Below are 17,068 nucleotides of genomic sequence, written 5' to 3'. Positions count from 1 at the left end.
AGTACTGCAGCTGATTGCAGCTTTCTTCACTGGGCACAGTGCGAAGCTTGAGTGACTAACATCAGCCAGTCCAAACACCAATCATAAATCCCCCAAAAACCTGGCCAAAAAAACTAATTTATCAGCAGCATTCCATGATTATAAAGTTACTTGATTGAAGAAGATGCAGCTTTTTAAGGCGTTTCAAGTAGCTGGAGTGGAAAAGTTGATTGCAGTGATTGCTGATTTTATGGAGGTCACATAACAGCTGTTTATGTCAGAGCACTGAGTAATAGACCACAACTTCAGGACTTCCTCAATAATCTGCACGTGCCTGACATCTTAAAATTGTGCTTAATTTCTGGGGACTAAAATTACGTTGAAAACCGACAATGCATTGTTGACATCATTCACCAGCTCCCCACCCAGCACCCTAACAAAATCCACTAAATATAACTAGATCCCAGTGGAGCATCCAAGTTTCCAACAATGTATGCACGTTTGGTACTCAGGGCTTTCATGCCTCCAATTTAAAAGTGCATTTTATTTTGTTCCCTGCTCCAGTTTCTCTTCCCTTTTGAGTATGGATGCAAGTCGCTTTTGCTCCTCATTAAGATGACGTTTATTTATTTATGAGACTCCACTGAATGGCCGCAAGCCTTCCAAAAATTGAGGGATCATTATAGTGAATTCCAATCCTAACCTGCACTGATCTCTAATCAAGATTCTTACAGCAGTAGTTGCTGGATAACAATCAGGAGCAAGTAGTATGCTCAATCTCATTCCCTCTCTCCAATGCAAGAGTGGCAAGGCTGATTGTAATGATCAAAACCTGCTGGAGTGGAAGAAGCAGTGTCATAATCTTCCAAACATCACCAGTAATAAGCACTTGCATATTTGAATGATCTGTTAATGGCTAAAATGTAACAAAGGCAATTTTCTGAACGCAAATTTCTAGACTGTTAATGCTTTGTCAAACAGGTAAGCTGTTGAGCTCAAGTTTTTTTCTCCAATTGCTTTTGGATATTTTAATTCTACCATTTAGTATTTTCTGAAAAAGCTACGACAGCAAACGGTATACTCGAAAATCGCGCCATGCAGATTTTTATGAGATTTGGTAGTTCGACTAGCAGCTAACTGCTTGTCTTGCACATCCCATGCAAATGCTGCATCAATGTACACAGTATCCTAAAACAAAGTCAAGTTTATGGCAGATGCCATTATTTGTTTAACACGGGGCAAATAAGAGGACAGAGAATGTATTCTATCTTGTACAAGAGATGTGCTGGGTTATAATATTTGTTTTTCACCCGCGTCTGATGCGGGATGCAACTTGTAGGGAAATTACAGATTTTAACAATAAAAAGTTATAAATGCAGCTAATTTCAATAAATTAAAAGTAGACTGGAATAGGGAGAATGTGTGCAGTGAGAAAAGGATAGTTTTCTTGAAGTGGATTCAGGTGTGTTTTCACAGATAACATGTTGCTTCTCCATGAGGAGTGAAGCGCTGCTTGACCTGGTTCTGGACAAAGAGTGACCATAATGTGGTTAGGTTAAAAGTGTTAAGAATAGAACAGGAAGAACAAGGGTTCAGCATGAGAATGTGCTACTGGAAAGAAAGCACATTAAAGCAAGCCAAAAAGAATTCTCTCTGATTGAATGGGAGGAAATGTTGGCAAAAAGAGTGGTAAAGCATCAATGGGAATCACTGCTTTCCACTTAGTCTTCCAAAAAACTTTGATATGGGGCTATTCAGCAAGACCAAAGCCTCTTGCAATAATGATAATATATTGAGGCAAAATGGCTTGCAGGATGTAGGAAAAAGTGAGATGGATTTGGATTTGTTTGGAGACTCAACTTCAGAGGTGTCCAACTGAAATCAGTGTTGGGACTTTTCTTTACTATTTTTATTAATAATCTGGTGGTAGGTGTTCAAGGCTGAATCTACAAATTTACAAATGATACGAGGAACTACAAGGGTTAGAACTATAGATGATGCGTGACTGCTGTGGGGGGGGTGTCATACTATGCTGGAGGATTGGGCTCAGCACAGACAAATGATGCTGGATTTGGATATGTGCACTGTCATTCATGTGACCAGGGGGAATGTCCAACATTCTTGCACCTTTCAGGAAAAAGCATTAAAGTTTGAGAAAGTACAAGATCTGGGTATTCCAAGGCCCCAATCGCAAAAGGTGCATGAAAAATGTTGTGAATTAATATCCGGAACAAAAAGGATGTCAGGATGTGTTCAGAGGACTTTTGATTGCAAGAGAAACCCCATGCTAGTTTGCCGTTGCAGAAAATATCGGTCAAGTCTCATTTAGGATACTGTGCCCAGTTTTGCTCCCCTCACATACTAGGTGATACTGAGACTGAACAGAATGCACAGAAAGGTTATTCATTCCCAGTCTAAAGCAACTTAGCTATTGTGAAAGGAGTTGGGCCTCCAGACTTCATGGAAGTGTGGACATACGATGACTCGACTGAAGTTTTATGGCGATGAAGGGAATTGATTGTATTCGCATTGACACTTGTTTCATTTTAAAAAAGTTAGGGAGGACTAGTCTTAAACAGTAGGTCAGATCTAGGTTAGAGGTCTGGATGTTGATTTTTCTCTGAGGGACAGCACTGTAGCACAATGGTTAGCACTGCTGCCTTACAGTGCCAGACACCCAGGTTCAATTCCAGCCTTCGGTAACTGTCTGTGTGGAGTTTGCATGTTCTCCCAGTGTCTGCGTGGGTTTCCTCCGGGTGCTCCGGTTTCCTCCCACAGCCTAAAGAGGTGCAGGTCAGGTGGATTGGCCGTTCTAAATTGATCCTTGGTACCCTCAGGGGGATTAGCAGGGCAAGTACGTGGGGTTACAGGAATAGAGCCTGAATATCTTATTCTCTGTATATCATGAATATCTGACACAAGGGGAGTTAAATATCAGATCTTTCTGAATGGGCTGGAGTTCACAGAAGAAACCATTAAAGCACTATAAATACTTCCATTACTTGGTAAGCAGCTATGTCATGTCATCCTGATAATGCTAAAGACCTTGGTTGCTGGGGACAAACACAGGTCATATCCAAACAAAATGTTTATTCTGAGACAGGTCTTGAGATTCAGGGAGAGATTAGCTATGCCAATCAAAATATGCAGTGATCATGTATTGGGGGGATTGTTTTACTTTGGTCCTCAAGGAAGAGAGGTTGATTCAACTGCAAAGGTCATCTTAATGAAATCCCCTAGCCAGAATGTCGTTGACCTTGAGGGAACTCAAAGGGAGCTCATTGGCTTGCCTCATGCTGTGTGGGCTGGAGGAAGCATGGGTTTGCGATCCATGAAAATATTTGGTGCTGCCATTTACTAGCATTAGGCTCTTGACACATAATTGAGTTCCATGAATGCAGTGCCTGCAAGCACCTTAACATCAAACTTCTCCATGACCAGGCCTATGAAGGTGAGGTTAGGTTACGAACCTGATTTCTCCTCTGGAACTGAAATGTGATATTATACCCCTTCTATATGCAGTGGCCTATTTCTCAACCACTCATTTTGATATGATCCAACTTCTATTAACAACCCCATAGCAAACTCGAGATTGAGGGTTAGCTTATTTACACACACTCAAATGTGGGATGAGTGCTGTACCGTGGCCTTATCATTCAAAATAGAAATAGGGGATTGAGAAAGGAAGACATACAGGGCCAAGGTCAGAGAATAAAGGTTTCCTTGTTTCATGTAAGTCCAGAATCAAAGTTCAATGGTGAATTTATTCACAGAGGTTAGCTGGCTAAACTTTTCCAGTTGAGTTGACTTTCGCAGAAAGCTGGCCACAGACAGATGAATTAGTCTTGGAGGTGATGGTACAGAAGGTCTAGTTGAAATCGCATAGATCGGGGCCAGGCATTCAAACCTGGATAGAGGCCTTTTGCTGCGTTACTTGGTAGGTAGAAAGCTGGCAGACTGCGTTTTGCAGTACAGCAAGACAATGGTTGGAATTTTCTCAAAACATATTAGTGTAAAGTTCAGACTGAAAACCAGCATGCATCTCTTTGGATGAACAGCTGGATTTTCACTTCAGATTTTCTGGCACTGTGCACAGAGAATCTGGGAGCATGGATTGTGCCAGCATTCTGCCGAAGCAGGGCTTGTTGGAGTCAACAAGGCTGGCTCCACAGAGGGTGCAGTGCCATCATTAAAAGGGCATCTCAATCTGCTCCAAGCATGGACATGCAGGACCCCCCATCACACAAGCATCAGTGCACAGGGGGAACACATATGGGGAATCCCCCCAGTGAGGTTCCCCCGAGGGCACATCCTGACAATGCTATCCTGACAATGGCATCTTGAGGAGAATTGTTTGATAGAGCAGACGCAGCACGGTTTCGTTAAGGGGAAGTCGTGTCTGACGAATTTATTGGAGTTCTATGAGGATGTGTCTAGGGCGGTGGATAGAGGAGAGCCGGTGGGCGTAGTGTTTCTTGATTTTCAGAAGGCGTTTGATAAGGTGCCACACAAGAGGTTATTACAGAAGGTTAGGGGGCATGGAGTTGGGGGTAGGGTGTTAGCGTGGATAGGGGATTGGCTGTCAAATAGGAGGCAGAGAGTGGGGGTCAATGGGTGCTATTCGGATTGGCGGTTGGTGACTAGTGGAGTGCCCCAGGGGTCGGTGCTGGGGCCTCAGCTATTCACAATTTATATGGATGATCTGGAGGAGGGAACCAAGTGTATGGTGTCGAAATTTGCTGATGACACCAAGATTGGTGGAACGGCAAATTGTGCGGAGGGTGTGGAAAGTCTGCAGAAGGATCTAGATAGGCTGGGCAAATGGGTCAGGAACTGGCAAATGGAATTTAATGTTGGCAAGTGTGAAGTTGTCCACTTTGGTAGGAATAATAGTAGGAAGGACTATTACTTACGTGGCGAAAAACTGCAGCATGCAACGGTGCAGAGGGACCTCGGGGTCCTTGTGCATGAGTCGCAAAAACCCAGCCTGCAGGTGCAGCAGGCGGTCAGGAAGGCGAATGGGATGCTGGCCTTCATAGCGAGGGGGATTGAATATAAAAGTAGGGAGGTCTTGCTGCAACTGTACAGGGCACTGGTGAGGCTGGAGTACTGTGTGCAGTTTTGGTCGCCGCACTTACGCAAGGATATTTTGGTTTTGGAGGGAGTGCAGAGGAGGTTTACTAGGCTGATACTGGAGTTGAGGGGGTTGAGCTATGAGGAGAGGCTGAATAAACTAGGCTTGTACTGGTTAGAGTTTAGAAGAATGAGGGGAGATCTCATTGAGACATATAAGATGATGGATGGGATGGATAGGATAGAGGTGGAGAGGCTCTTCCCGCTCAGAAAGGACAGTAGGACTAGGGGGCACAGCCTCAAGATAAAGGGGGTGCGGTTTAGAACGGAGTTGAGGAGGAACTTCTTCACTCAAAGGGTGGTGAATCTCTGGAATTCTCTGCCCATTGAAGTGGTGGAGGCTGCCCCGCTAAATATATTTAAGACGCGGGTTGATAGGTTTTTGACAGGCAAGGGGATTAAGGGTTATGGGGAGAGGGCGGGAAAGTGGAACTGAGCCATGACAGATCAGCCATGATCTTATTGAATGGCGGGGCAGGCTCGAAGGGCTAGATGGCCTACTCCTGCTCCTATTTCTTATGTTCTTATTCGTTTTTGAAAACCAATGGTGATTCGCGCTGACCTAATATCACAGCAGCTGGGTAGGATAATACATTGAGGGTGGAAGTAGCATCGTGAAACTTGCTAATGATGGTAAAATATATCATAATCATGTTCATGCCCTTATGGGTTTCATCGGAAGAGGACTGGAAAGATTTCATTTGGAAATCTCGTTGACACAAATTCCATTTTTAGCCTCATATGATATTTAACAGACATTGTGGGATTTGCACCTGTAGCAGCAGAACATTAGACTCTGGGGGTCAGATCTGACTTCTGAAACATCGATAGCCTTTGTACAAATGTTGGTCTTTGCAGCCCACATGGATCATTAACATATCTTCAGGGATAATGAGGAGCAAGTTTCTTCAATATTGTCAGATTGGCATCTATTATTCAAAGGTCACAGTCAGACATGACTGCAGTCATTTTTTCCAATTTTAGTAATTATCCATGAGAGGAAAGAAGTATTTAATAAAAATAGTACGAAGTAGCAGACATAAGTGTGTTTCATCAATGACTTATAAAGACAATGAACCATCAGCCTGTTGAACACATTAGGATGAATTCCGGATGGAGACACCAAGTCTCAAAGCTGTGAAATCACAGATATGTTGCCAATGGCTTCACTATCACGTGAATAGCACGGTGGTTGAAGAATGTATTTAAGTTGTACATGGAGTTTAACTGATCCCAACAAGGCTTAGCAGGTTCCTCATGTGTCTGGATTGCATCATCATTCAGGACGGCAGCTATTTTATAAGCTTTAGTTAAATACTGGCGGTCTTGAACTGGCAGAAAGTTACACTTGAGAAAATTTTATCTGGTTAAGTTGCTTGTTTACATAATGAGCATGACATGTGCTGGATGCTTGGAAAGTTGAGTGTTTGGGTCTTGTTAGGTGACAGCCAAAACATCTGGCCTGTCTGGAAAGAGTTAGCAGTAGCAAGGAGAACACTGGAGACAGCAGATGCTGGAATCTCATCCAACAGCAAAACCTTTGATAAACTGATGCCAGGGTACATGAGTTTGGTGCCATATCTCTGCTTCATTGAGCATGATGGACAAGGATAATTGGGTTACAGCCAATGTAGGATCACAACATTCTCCAGTGAAGATCATATTGCCTCACCCTTGTCAAGATGTAGACAGCAATGATTGAGCCCATTCTCATCCAAGAGGCTATCTTCAAAGGAGGCCATCAGACATTGATATAGATCCACATGTCTTTCTCCCAATTGCATTCTGACATCAGCCAGGTCCAAAAAATGGGCACTGTGGCCTTGAAGTTACAACACTGGTAGATGCTGTGCCATATTGAAGCAAGTAACATTGATGCTTTAAGTATTGAGTCGTGAGACAAAACTGGACAGTAATTCACTATTTGCCCTAGCAGCAGATGCAATAAGCTCATTTTGCCTGAGCAACAAGTGCTAGAGGCATTCCATCATGTTCTGTATCAATGAATCCAGAGAGGGCACTAGCCCTGGTTCTCTTCTCCCAGGTCAAACAGTCAGTGAGGGAAGGGGGCAATGTTAGGATCAAGAATCAAAGCGTAGATGCTGTTCTGATGCCAATGGTCAAATAAACAGTCTCAATCTCTCGTCAGCATCTTTGTTTTAGTGCCTAATACGTGACTGCAATTGTTTACAGTATTACAGCAGAAGCTAAGTGTAGGGTCATTATCAGTGTATATATTGTGCCACATGTATTCACCAATTTCCTTTGATGACAAGAGTGAAAACATTTCCATGCACCATGTCAGAAGGTTGCATTTGGACTGACACACCAAATGGATCACATTACCAACACCATTTAGGTGAAAACACTAACTTTAATGCAACCCTAAAATCAAGCTCTACAACAAAAAACATACAAAATGCCCACACTCTCATGTGAACGAGCACCCAGCCACAAGAGGGCAATAACATATGACGCAGTTATTACTGGAAACAATCAACTGTTACCTGCAGAACGTGGAGCAGTTTACAAATAAAGTTCAATCATGTACAAAACATGTAACGTTTTTACACAAACAAAAACATTACAATATTTCAGAGTACTTAGAATCAAACATTCCAAGATTCAATAAATTTAATTGTATAAAATTCAACATAAAGATATCCAAACAAGAATTTTGAAATATGTCAAGGACTGAATATAATTGTCATGACAGGAATATTGCCAGCATGAGATAAAGAATGAATTCAGTTTATATCCAATTTGAAGTAAGCTGTTTGTTTTATAATCAGAGTTTTTACAGAAAATTAGTTTATATTGTGTACAAATCACTATAGCACTACTGAAAAATGTTCTATTTGACAACCAACTCCTTTAGCTGTCTACTTATTGAATGATGGCATGTCTAGCTAACCAATATTCAGGACGTTTTATGGTTTCCAAACTAGTAGACAGCACTATCCATCTAATCTAGAAGCAACTGTTAATCAATGTGGTAGCCCAGTTCATCACCAAACCAGCCTTGCATTCACTGACTCTATCTACGCTTCCCGCTGCTTTGGAAAAGCAGCCAGCATAATTAAGGACCCCACGCACCCTAGACATTCTCTCCTCCACCTTCTTCTGTCAGGAAAAAGATACAAAAATCTGAGGTCACGTACCAACCGACTCAAGAACAGCTTCCTCCCTGATGCTGTCAGACTTTTGAATGGATCTATTTCATTGATCTTTCTCTATACCTTATCTATGACTATAACACTATATTCTGCACGGTCTCATTTCCTTCCCTATGTACGATATACTTTGTCTCCATAGGACGCAAAAAAAATACTTTTCACTATATACTAATACATGTGACAATAATAAATCAAATCAAAATCAACTTCTTCACAATAACCACATAATTCTCAAAAGCACTCACCATTGTCTTGAATCCAAATTTTTCAGCTCCCTTAACAGCTTTGAGTTTTTCTTCAGAAGATGGAAGCTATTCCTTAAAACAGAAAGGTACAAGTATCTTAGAACCAAGAGAAAAATGTAAGTACCAATTTATTTTCCTACAAGGGCTAATAGCTTATTTAGGAATTGACATTCAAAAATAACTCATGCACTTAAAAAAAAAACACTTCAGCATAAAAGAAAAGAAATTGCTTGGATTTGAAATCTATGTAACACAACTGACTAGTCAGAAAAACTGGGCAGCAATGTCTGGTCATAAACTTCAAGTAAAGGCTAATGTTTATGGGACTTAGCTAAGCTTTATCATAAATGCGCAGTAGACGGACTGAAAACAGAATGAAATGCTGGTTCGGTGGAAGCTTTTCGGAATTGTGAAGCTTGAGAAACCAGCCACAACCTTGCATTTCTATGGTGCCTTTAATGCAGTGAAATGCCCCAAGGCATTTTGCAGGATCATTATCAAAGAAGATTTGACACCAAGCTACGTAAAGAGCAGTTTGGATTGATGGCCAAAAGCTTGGTTAAATAGGTAAGTTTTTTAAGGTGCATCTTCAAGGAGAAGAGACAGAGGTGAACAGGAGATTTTTATGATAGAATTTCAGAACTTAATGCAGGAATGATTAAAATCAGGGATGCATAAGAGGGCAGAATTGGAAGTGCACAGAAAATTTGAAGACTTGGAGGACTGTAGGAGGTTGGAGAGAGAGGGAGGGACAAGGCTATTGAGGAATTTGAAAACAAGGATTAAAACATTTACATGAAAGGCACTGGGAGGCAGTAAGTTATTGTACGACAAGTCTAATTATCAAGCAGGACTAATTATCAAGCAGGACTTGGCACAAAATAGAATATAGGTGACAACATCAAGGGCCTATAATTATGTAGCATCTTCAGCACAGCTTTGCATTTGAGCTTTATGGAGGATTGGAAGCTGTCCTGTAAGGCAGTAGAATAACTAAGTCAGGGGGGTGTGTGTGTGTGTATGTGGGGTGGTGTGTGTGTGTGTGTGTGTGTGTGTGTGTGTGGTGGTGGTGGTGGTGACTAAAATATAAATGGGAATTTGCATGTTCTGGTAGAAAGTGGGCTTAAATGGAGGTGGTGTGGACCAAGTTGTAGTGGTTAATGATGAAGAGGATGAAGGTAGCGCTTCCATCACTTTCTGAGGAAGAGGCCCAAAGTCTCAACCTTCAGGAAAAAATGGAAGGATCTTAAATGGTCTTAAAATGGAGGATCCTTTGTTTTTAAGCAGCGAAACTCTAGTTCTAGATACTCCCAAAAGAGGGAACATCCACTCTCAGGATCTTGTTTGCTTCAAGTTGAGGGGATTGAGCTATGAGGAGAGGCTGAATAAACTAGGCTTGTACTCGTTAGAGTTTAGAAGAATGAGGGGAGATCTCATTGAGACGTATAAGATGATGAATGGGATGGATAGGATAGAGGTGGAGAGACTCTTCCCGCTCAAAAAAGACAGTAGGACTAGGGGGCACAGCCTCAAGATAAAGGGGAGGCGGTTTAGAACGGAGTTGAGGAGGAACTTCTTCACTCAAAGGGTGGTGAATCTCTGGAATTCTCTGCCCGTTGAAGTGGTGGAGGCTGCCTCGCTAAATATTTTTAAGAAGCGGGTTGATGGGTTCTTGATAAGAGAGGGGATTAAGGGTTATGGGGAGAGGGCGGGAAAGTGGAACTGAGCCATGACAGATCAGCCATGATCTTATTGAATGGCGGGGCAGGCTCGAAGGGCTAGATGGCCTACTCCTGCTCCTATTTCTTATGTTCTTATGTTCTTATGTTCAATCAATTACTCTTCTAAACTCCAGTATTCCCAAACTTTTCTCATAAGACAATCCACTCCTTCCAGATATTTGTTGAATAAACCTTCTCTGAACTGCTCCAATACATTTACATCCTTTCTTAAATAAGGAGAGCAATACTATACACAGCAGTCCAGATGTGGTTTCACCAATGCTCTGTATAACTGAAGCACAACCTCCCTACTTTTGCATTTAATACCTTTTGCAATAAATTATAGCACTCTATTAGCTTTCCTACTTACTTGCAATACCTGCATATTAACTTACTGCAATTCATTTACTAGGATGCACAGATCTCTCTGCATCTCGGAACTCTAATTTCTCATCCGTTTTTTATTTTTCTTTCCAAAATGGAAAATTTCAGATTTTTCCCACATTATACTCCACTTGCCAGATCTTTGCCCTCTCACTTAACCTCTCTTTATCCTTAAGTCCTTCATAACTTATTTTCCTATCTTTGAGTCATCAGCAAATTTAGCAACCGTAACTTCAGTCATTTATATAAATTGTATGCAGTTGAAATATCAATTGTCACATTTTACCAACCAGAAAAAGATCCATTTATGCCAACCCCATTTCCTGTTAGTTAGCTAATCTTCTATACATGCCCATATGCCACCCCAACACCATGAACTTTTCATTACCACATTTGAAGTGGCACTTCATCAAATGCCTTCTGGAAATCTAGGTACAATACATCCACCAGTTCCCTTCATCCACAGCACGTCTTCTTCAAAGAATTCCAATAAATTGGCTAAACATGATTTTCCTCTCATAAAACCATGCTGACTCTGCTTGATAACTGTGAAATTTCTAAGTGCCCTGCTGTACCATCTTTAATAATAACTTCTAACACTTTCCCTATGACAGATGCTAACCCATCTCATCTGTAATTTACTGCTTCGGTCTCCCTGACTTTTTCAATACGTTTGCTATTTCCAAATTTAATGGAACGGTCCCCAAATCTAAAGAAATTTTGGAAAATTAAAATGATCAAGCTAGGCTAGGCTGGAACTATCAAGCTGAGCTATCTCATTAGCCACTTCTTTTAAACCCCTAGAATGAAGCTCATCAGAACTTGTCAGTCCACAGCTCCAAAAAAATTACTCAGTATTACTTCCCTCATGATTGCAATTTTCTTGTGTTCCTGAGTTCTCCATCTCTGGGATGCGTTCAGCATTCATGACCTGGCTGTCGAATGATGTCACCAAGGGTTTGAACGGAGGAGGGCGCCAAGGATCAAATCTCGGGAGGCTCCAAGGGTAATGGTTCAGACGTGGTAGAGAAGCCATTGTGTGTGATTCTCTGGCTATGACTGGGTAGCTAAGAATGCAACCAAGTGAGGGGATTCCGGTCTAGCTGGAAGACAAAATAGACACTTCGGAAATTGGGTGGTGTGGTCAACCATGCCAAAGACCACAGGAAACTCGGGAAGGATAAGGAGGGACAGTTTGCCATGGTGATTGTCACACAGGATGTCACCTGTGTCTTTGATTAGGGCATTTCAGTATTGTCACGTGGGCGGAAATCCGATTGGACAGATTCAAACATAGGAAGGAGCAGTATGGTGGCACAGTGGTTAACACTGCTGCCTCACAGCACCAGGGTCCCGAGTTCGATTCCCAGCTTGGGTCTGTGTGGAGTTTGCACATTCTCTCTGTATCTGCATGGGTTTCCCCCAGGTGTTCCGGTTTCTTCCCATAGTCCAAAGATGTGCGAGTTACTCTACATTGCCCGTTAGTGTCAAAGGGACTAGCTAGAGTAAATGTATGGGGTAATAGGGATAGGTCCAATTGGGGTGGGATTGTGGTCAGTGCAGGCTCAATTGTTCAAACGGCCTCTTTCTGCGCTGTAGGATTCTATGATGCTATGAATTGTGGTAAAAACTAACATGTATTTAGCAGGTAACAATACATTTTAGGAATCGCGAGGAAAGGGATTTGGAGATGGGCTAGCAGTTTGCATGGACAGAGAAGTCAAAGGTGGGTTTTCTGAGCAGAAAGGTGATGACAGCAGATTTGAAGGGGAGTGAAATAGTATCCATGGAGAAGGAACCATTAAAGATATCAAGGGTTTTAATAAATGCCTCGCAAAAAAGTCGCTCTTTGGAAATACTACATTCCAGTTTTTTTGCTAATGATGAAAAACAGACAAATTCATTAACTCATCGCATCTAATTACTTTTCTGGCTGTAATTATTTAATTTTCAAATCACCTAGATAAATGCAAAACGAAGAATGGGGTTTTCACCAATCTTTAACAAAAATATACAGGATATGTCTGAATATTTCACAATAATAATTTTTGATCTTAATTTTCCAATGGGAACAAGCTGATTACTTTAAGTACTGACTCTCAGTGAATCCTTAAAATTGGCTCAGGGTGTAAAGAAAGAGTAATGATATTAACTCTGGATTTTAAGCAAGTTTCTGTTAAAGGTAGGAAAATGTCAGCAAAATTATCCGAGTCCACTGTTGTAGACATGGACATCAGCTGATAAGCATTCAGCTGCAGACTGCCTTTATCCGAGTCTCATGGATGTCTCAGCTATCCTTTTATGGATTAACTCTGCTAAGCCCAGACCTCTCCACAAAGCAAGCGATAACTCAGCTGTAGTTATCTAATTCATCAGTTACAGATAACAGTCTCCAGTGACTTTCTTGATCCAGGGTTCATGGGAGTTATGCCTATTCAGAATCCAATTAATTGGACAATGTAATACTTTGAAACACAAGATTCTCAATTAGCTAGAGAAGAAGAAATGTATAAAAACAACTTGAGAATAGATATTTCAGAATTCAAAGCTTGACTTGCCACAAAACCTTTCAGCCCAAAATCTGCAAAACACTAAACTCTGTTTTGCATGGTGAGATCTCTCAAGCATGTGTGTCATAATTAATACTATTCATTGTATACTTGAAAACCAATAAATGCCACTGGTTCCCATTACCTAGTGAAATAACTTATAAACACGACCATCCACTCTCAAATGGCCTTTTGTGGTTTCTTGCAGTCTTGGGCAGAGCAGGAGGCATACCAAACTGTGACACAACCAGAAAGAATACTTTCTACGGTGCATCTGTAAAAGTTAGTGAGAATTATAGCTGACATGAATGCAGCCCAAATCATCACACAAACCAAGCTTTCACCCATTGACTCTGCTGCCTCAGCGAAGAAACCAGCATAATTAAGGATGCCACACACCCTGGACATTGTCTCTTCCACTTCTTCCATTGGGAAAAAGATACAAAAGTCTGAGGTCAAGTACCAACAACACAAGGACAGCTTCTTCCCTGCCGCCATCAGACTTTTGAATGGACCCACCTTGCATTAAGTTGATCCTTCTCTACATCCTAGTTATAATTATAACACTACATTCTGCATGCGTTCATTTCCTTCTCTATGAACGGTATGCTTTGTCTGTACAGTGCTCAAGAAACAATACTTTTCACTGTATGCCAATACATGTGACAATAATAAATCAAATTAAAAAGAACAACCGGATCTTCATTTTTTCAAACTACTCTGGTGTTTTCACTCCAAGAACCTTCTATGTCTATATCATCTACATCAAGGTGTTCAGGAAAGGAGGGTTGGCAGTATTGATTAAGGAGAACACTGCAATGGGGCAGGGTAAGAGAGAGAGAGGGGGGGGAAGAGAGAGAGAGAGAGAGAGAGAGAGAGAGGGGGGAAGAGAGAGAGAGAGAGAGAGAGAGAGGGGGGGAAGAGAGAGAGAGAGAGAGAGAGAGAGAGAGAGAGAGGGAGGGAGGGAGGGAGGGGGGGAGAGAGAGAGATGTCCCAGCAGGATACAATACATTGCTCAGTGTGGTCTGTAGGATACCAAGTTGTGGTAAAGATGCATTGGAACAAATTTGCAAACTAATTACAAAGTAGTGCAAGAATTGTAGTGTAACATAGAAACACAGAAAATAGAAGCAAGACCAGGCCATTTGGCCTGTTGAGCCAGCTCCGCCATTCATTTTGATCATAGCCGATTGAATTCAATATCCTGATTCCTTTTTTTTCCCCCCATATCTCTTGATCCCTTTAGGCCTTAGGGCTAAATTAGAGCTACATCTAATTTCCTCTTGAAATCACACGACATTTTGGCCTTACTTTCTGTGGTGGTGAATTCCACTGCTCTCTGGGTGAAAGGATTTCTACCTCACATCAGTCTTAAAAAGTATACTCTATATCCTGAAACTATAATCCCTAGTTCTGGATTCCTTTACCATTGAAAATGAGTTGTTATAATGGGGGCTTTAATGATCTTAGTATAGACTGGGAAAGTACCAGTGTGAAGGGTAGAATGGAGCAAGTGTTCCGAATGTGTTCAGGAGAATTTTCCACAGCAACAGGCTTCAAGTCCAATGTTTTTTTTAAATTCATTCATGGGATTTGGGTATTGCTGACTAGATCAGCATTTATTGCCCATCCCTAACTGCCTTTGAGAAGATGGTGGTGAACTGCCATCCTGGACTATTTATTGCAGCCTGTGTGGTGCAGGTATGAGGCATTGATAAACCTGGTACTTGGGAATGAGGTGGACCAAGTGGCAGTAGGAACAGTGTTCATTTTGTCATAAGGTTTACTTTGTCTATGGAAAAGGTCAAGGAGCAATCCAAAGCAAGAATAATTAACCTGGAGAAAGCCAACTTTAATGGGGTAATCAAAGGTAAACTGCAATTGAATGGTGGGTTGACGTTAAAGAAGAGTAGCACAGTCAAGCTATGTTTCTATGAAGGAGAAAGGTAGGGCAAACAAATCCAGAGCTCCCTGGACGACAAAAGAGATGTACATTGATGAAGATGAAGAAGTAATATATATGACAGATCTCTGGTAAATAAAATTGAAGACCAGATTGAATATAAAAGATTCAGGAGGAACTGAAAAAGCATACGAGAGAAATAAAAACGGAGTACAGAGACTGGCAGTTAACATAAAAGAAAATCCTAAAGTCTTCTATTGACATAGAAATAATACAAAGGTGATAGGAAGAGAAAAAGAGTGGATTAGGGACCATAAAGGAGATCCACACATTGAGGCAGAGGGCACGGCTGAGGTATTAAATGAATACTTTGCATCTGTCTTTACCAAGGGAGATGCTGCTACACAGGTCATTGTGAAAGAAGAGGTAGTTCAGATATTATAGGGGTTTAAATTGATACGGTGGGGTTATTGGACAGGCAGTCTGTACTTAAAAATTAATAAGGCACTAGGATCAGGTGGGTTGCACTCCAAGGATGCTGAGGAAAGTGAGAGTGGAAATGGGGAGGCACAGGCCATAATTTTCCAATCTTTCTTAGATTTAGGGGTGGTGCCAGAGAGCTGGATAATTGCAAATGTTTACACACTTGTTCAAATGGGTGTAATACCCAACAACTGCAGGTCAGTTTTCCCTTGGTGGTTGTGAGGCTGTTAGAAGCACTAATTAAGGACAAAATTAATAGTCACATGGATGAATGCAGGTTAATTAAAGATAGTTAGCATGAAATTGTATGGGCAATCCTATTTAATTAACTTGCTTCAATTGCTTCAGTTTTTCTGATGAGATAACAAAGAGGGCTGGTGAGTAATACTTTTAAATGATGTATGTGGACTTCCAAAGGTACCTGATGAAGTGCCTTGTATCGGATTTGTGAGCAAACTTATAGCTCATGAAATAAACTTGGACTGTAGCAACATGGATGCAAAATTGTTGGACTGACAGGAAGCAGAAATTATTTAATAATAATTGTTATTTGGATTGGAGGAGAAATTATAGTTTAGTTTCCCATGGATTGCAATTAGGAGCTCTCTTGTCCTAATATGCATTAAGAACCTACATCTTTGGTATACAGGACATAATTTCAAAGTTTGCAGACAATCTTATGGGGACAGGTTGGAGGGTGGGCTTAGATAAGGTTGTGTTCAGAGAGCTGATGCAAACTCGATGGACCAAATGGCCTCCTTCTGCACTATAGAGTCTCCATGATTCTAAAAGCAAGGAAATTATATTAGACTTGTATAAAATCTTGGTTTGGTCTCAACTGGAGGATTATGTCCAGTTATGGGCACCATGCTTTAGCAAGGGTGTGAAGACATTAGAGAGTGTGCAAAAAGATTTCATGAGAAGGCTCTCAGAACGAGAAATTACAAATATGTAGATAGATTTGAGAAGTTGGAACAGTTTTCCTTGGAAAAGAGGTTGATTGGAATTTGATGGGGGTAACCAAAATCATGAGAGTCTGGACAGCGTAGATAGAGAGAATGTGTTCCCATTGGGAAATGTGAATCAGAGGACACAGATTTAAGACATTTGGCAAAAGAAGCTATGGAACCAAAAGGATTTTTTTTTCATGCAGCGAGTGGTTCAGATGTGGAAATACCACCTGAGAAAATGTGGTGCTGGTCGGTTTAATGGAGACATTCAAGAGGGAATTGAATTATCACTGGAAATGGAAGAAGGTGCAAGGGTTCAGGGAGAAAACAAAGGTGTCTGGCACTAGATGAATTGCTCCTTTGGAGAACCAGTACAGACACAATGGGGCAAAAGGCCTCTCTCTGTGCTGTACCATTCTATGATTCCATTCTGTGTCTCAGGTTTCAGATGAAATATTACATCAGTTTTGTTTTACCTTTGGCAATAACAGTTTCCCACAAATTAGCACTGGATATTGATATAGAAGTGTTCAGAAAGTCAATAA

At 41.3% G+C, this 17,068-nt stretch overlaps 1 protein-coding gene across 2 annotated transcripts in view; it reads right to left on the bottom strand.

The window, feature by feature from the left end:
- ralgapa2 (Ral GTPase activating protein catalytic subunit alpha 2) overlaps window positions 1-17,068 on the bottom strand; it is a 474,330-nt gene that overhangs the window by 188,471 nt on the left and 268,791 nt on the right. For both annotated transcript variants that reach the window (XM_080200068.1, XM_080200069.1), the window contains one exon: window positions 8,534-8,605. In XM_080200068.1, the coding sequence (XP_080056194.1) occupies window positions 8,534-8,605 (72 nt within the window). The remainder of the gene's footprint in view (window positions 1-8,533; window positions 8,606-17,068) is intronic.

The sequence above is a fragment of the Carcharhinus amblyrhynchos genome, chromosome 12 (assembly GCF_965287045.1).
Source record: "Carcharhinus amblyrhynchos chromosome 12, sCarAmb.v2.hapA, whole genome shotgun sequence".
NCBI lineage: Eukaryota > Metazoa > Chordata > Chondrichthyes > Carcharhiniformes > Carcharhinidae > Carcharhinus > Carcharhinus amblyrhynchos.
Note: the sequence above shows the minus strand (reverse complement) of the source record. Positions and strands in the feature narration are given on the sequence as shown.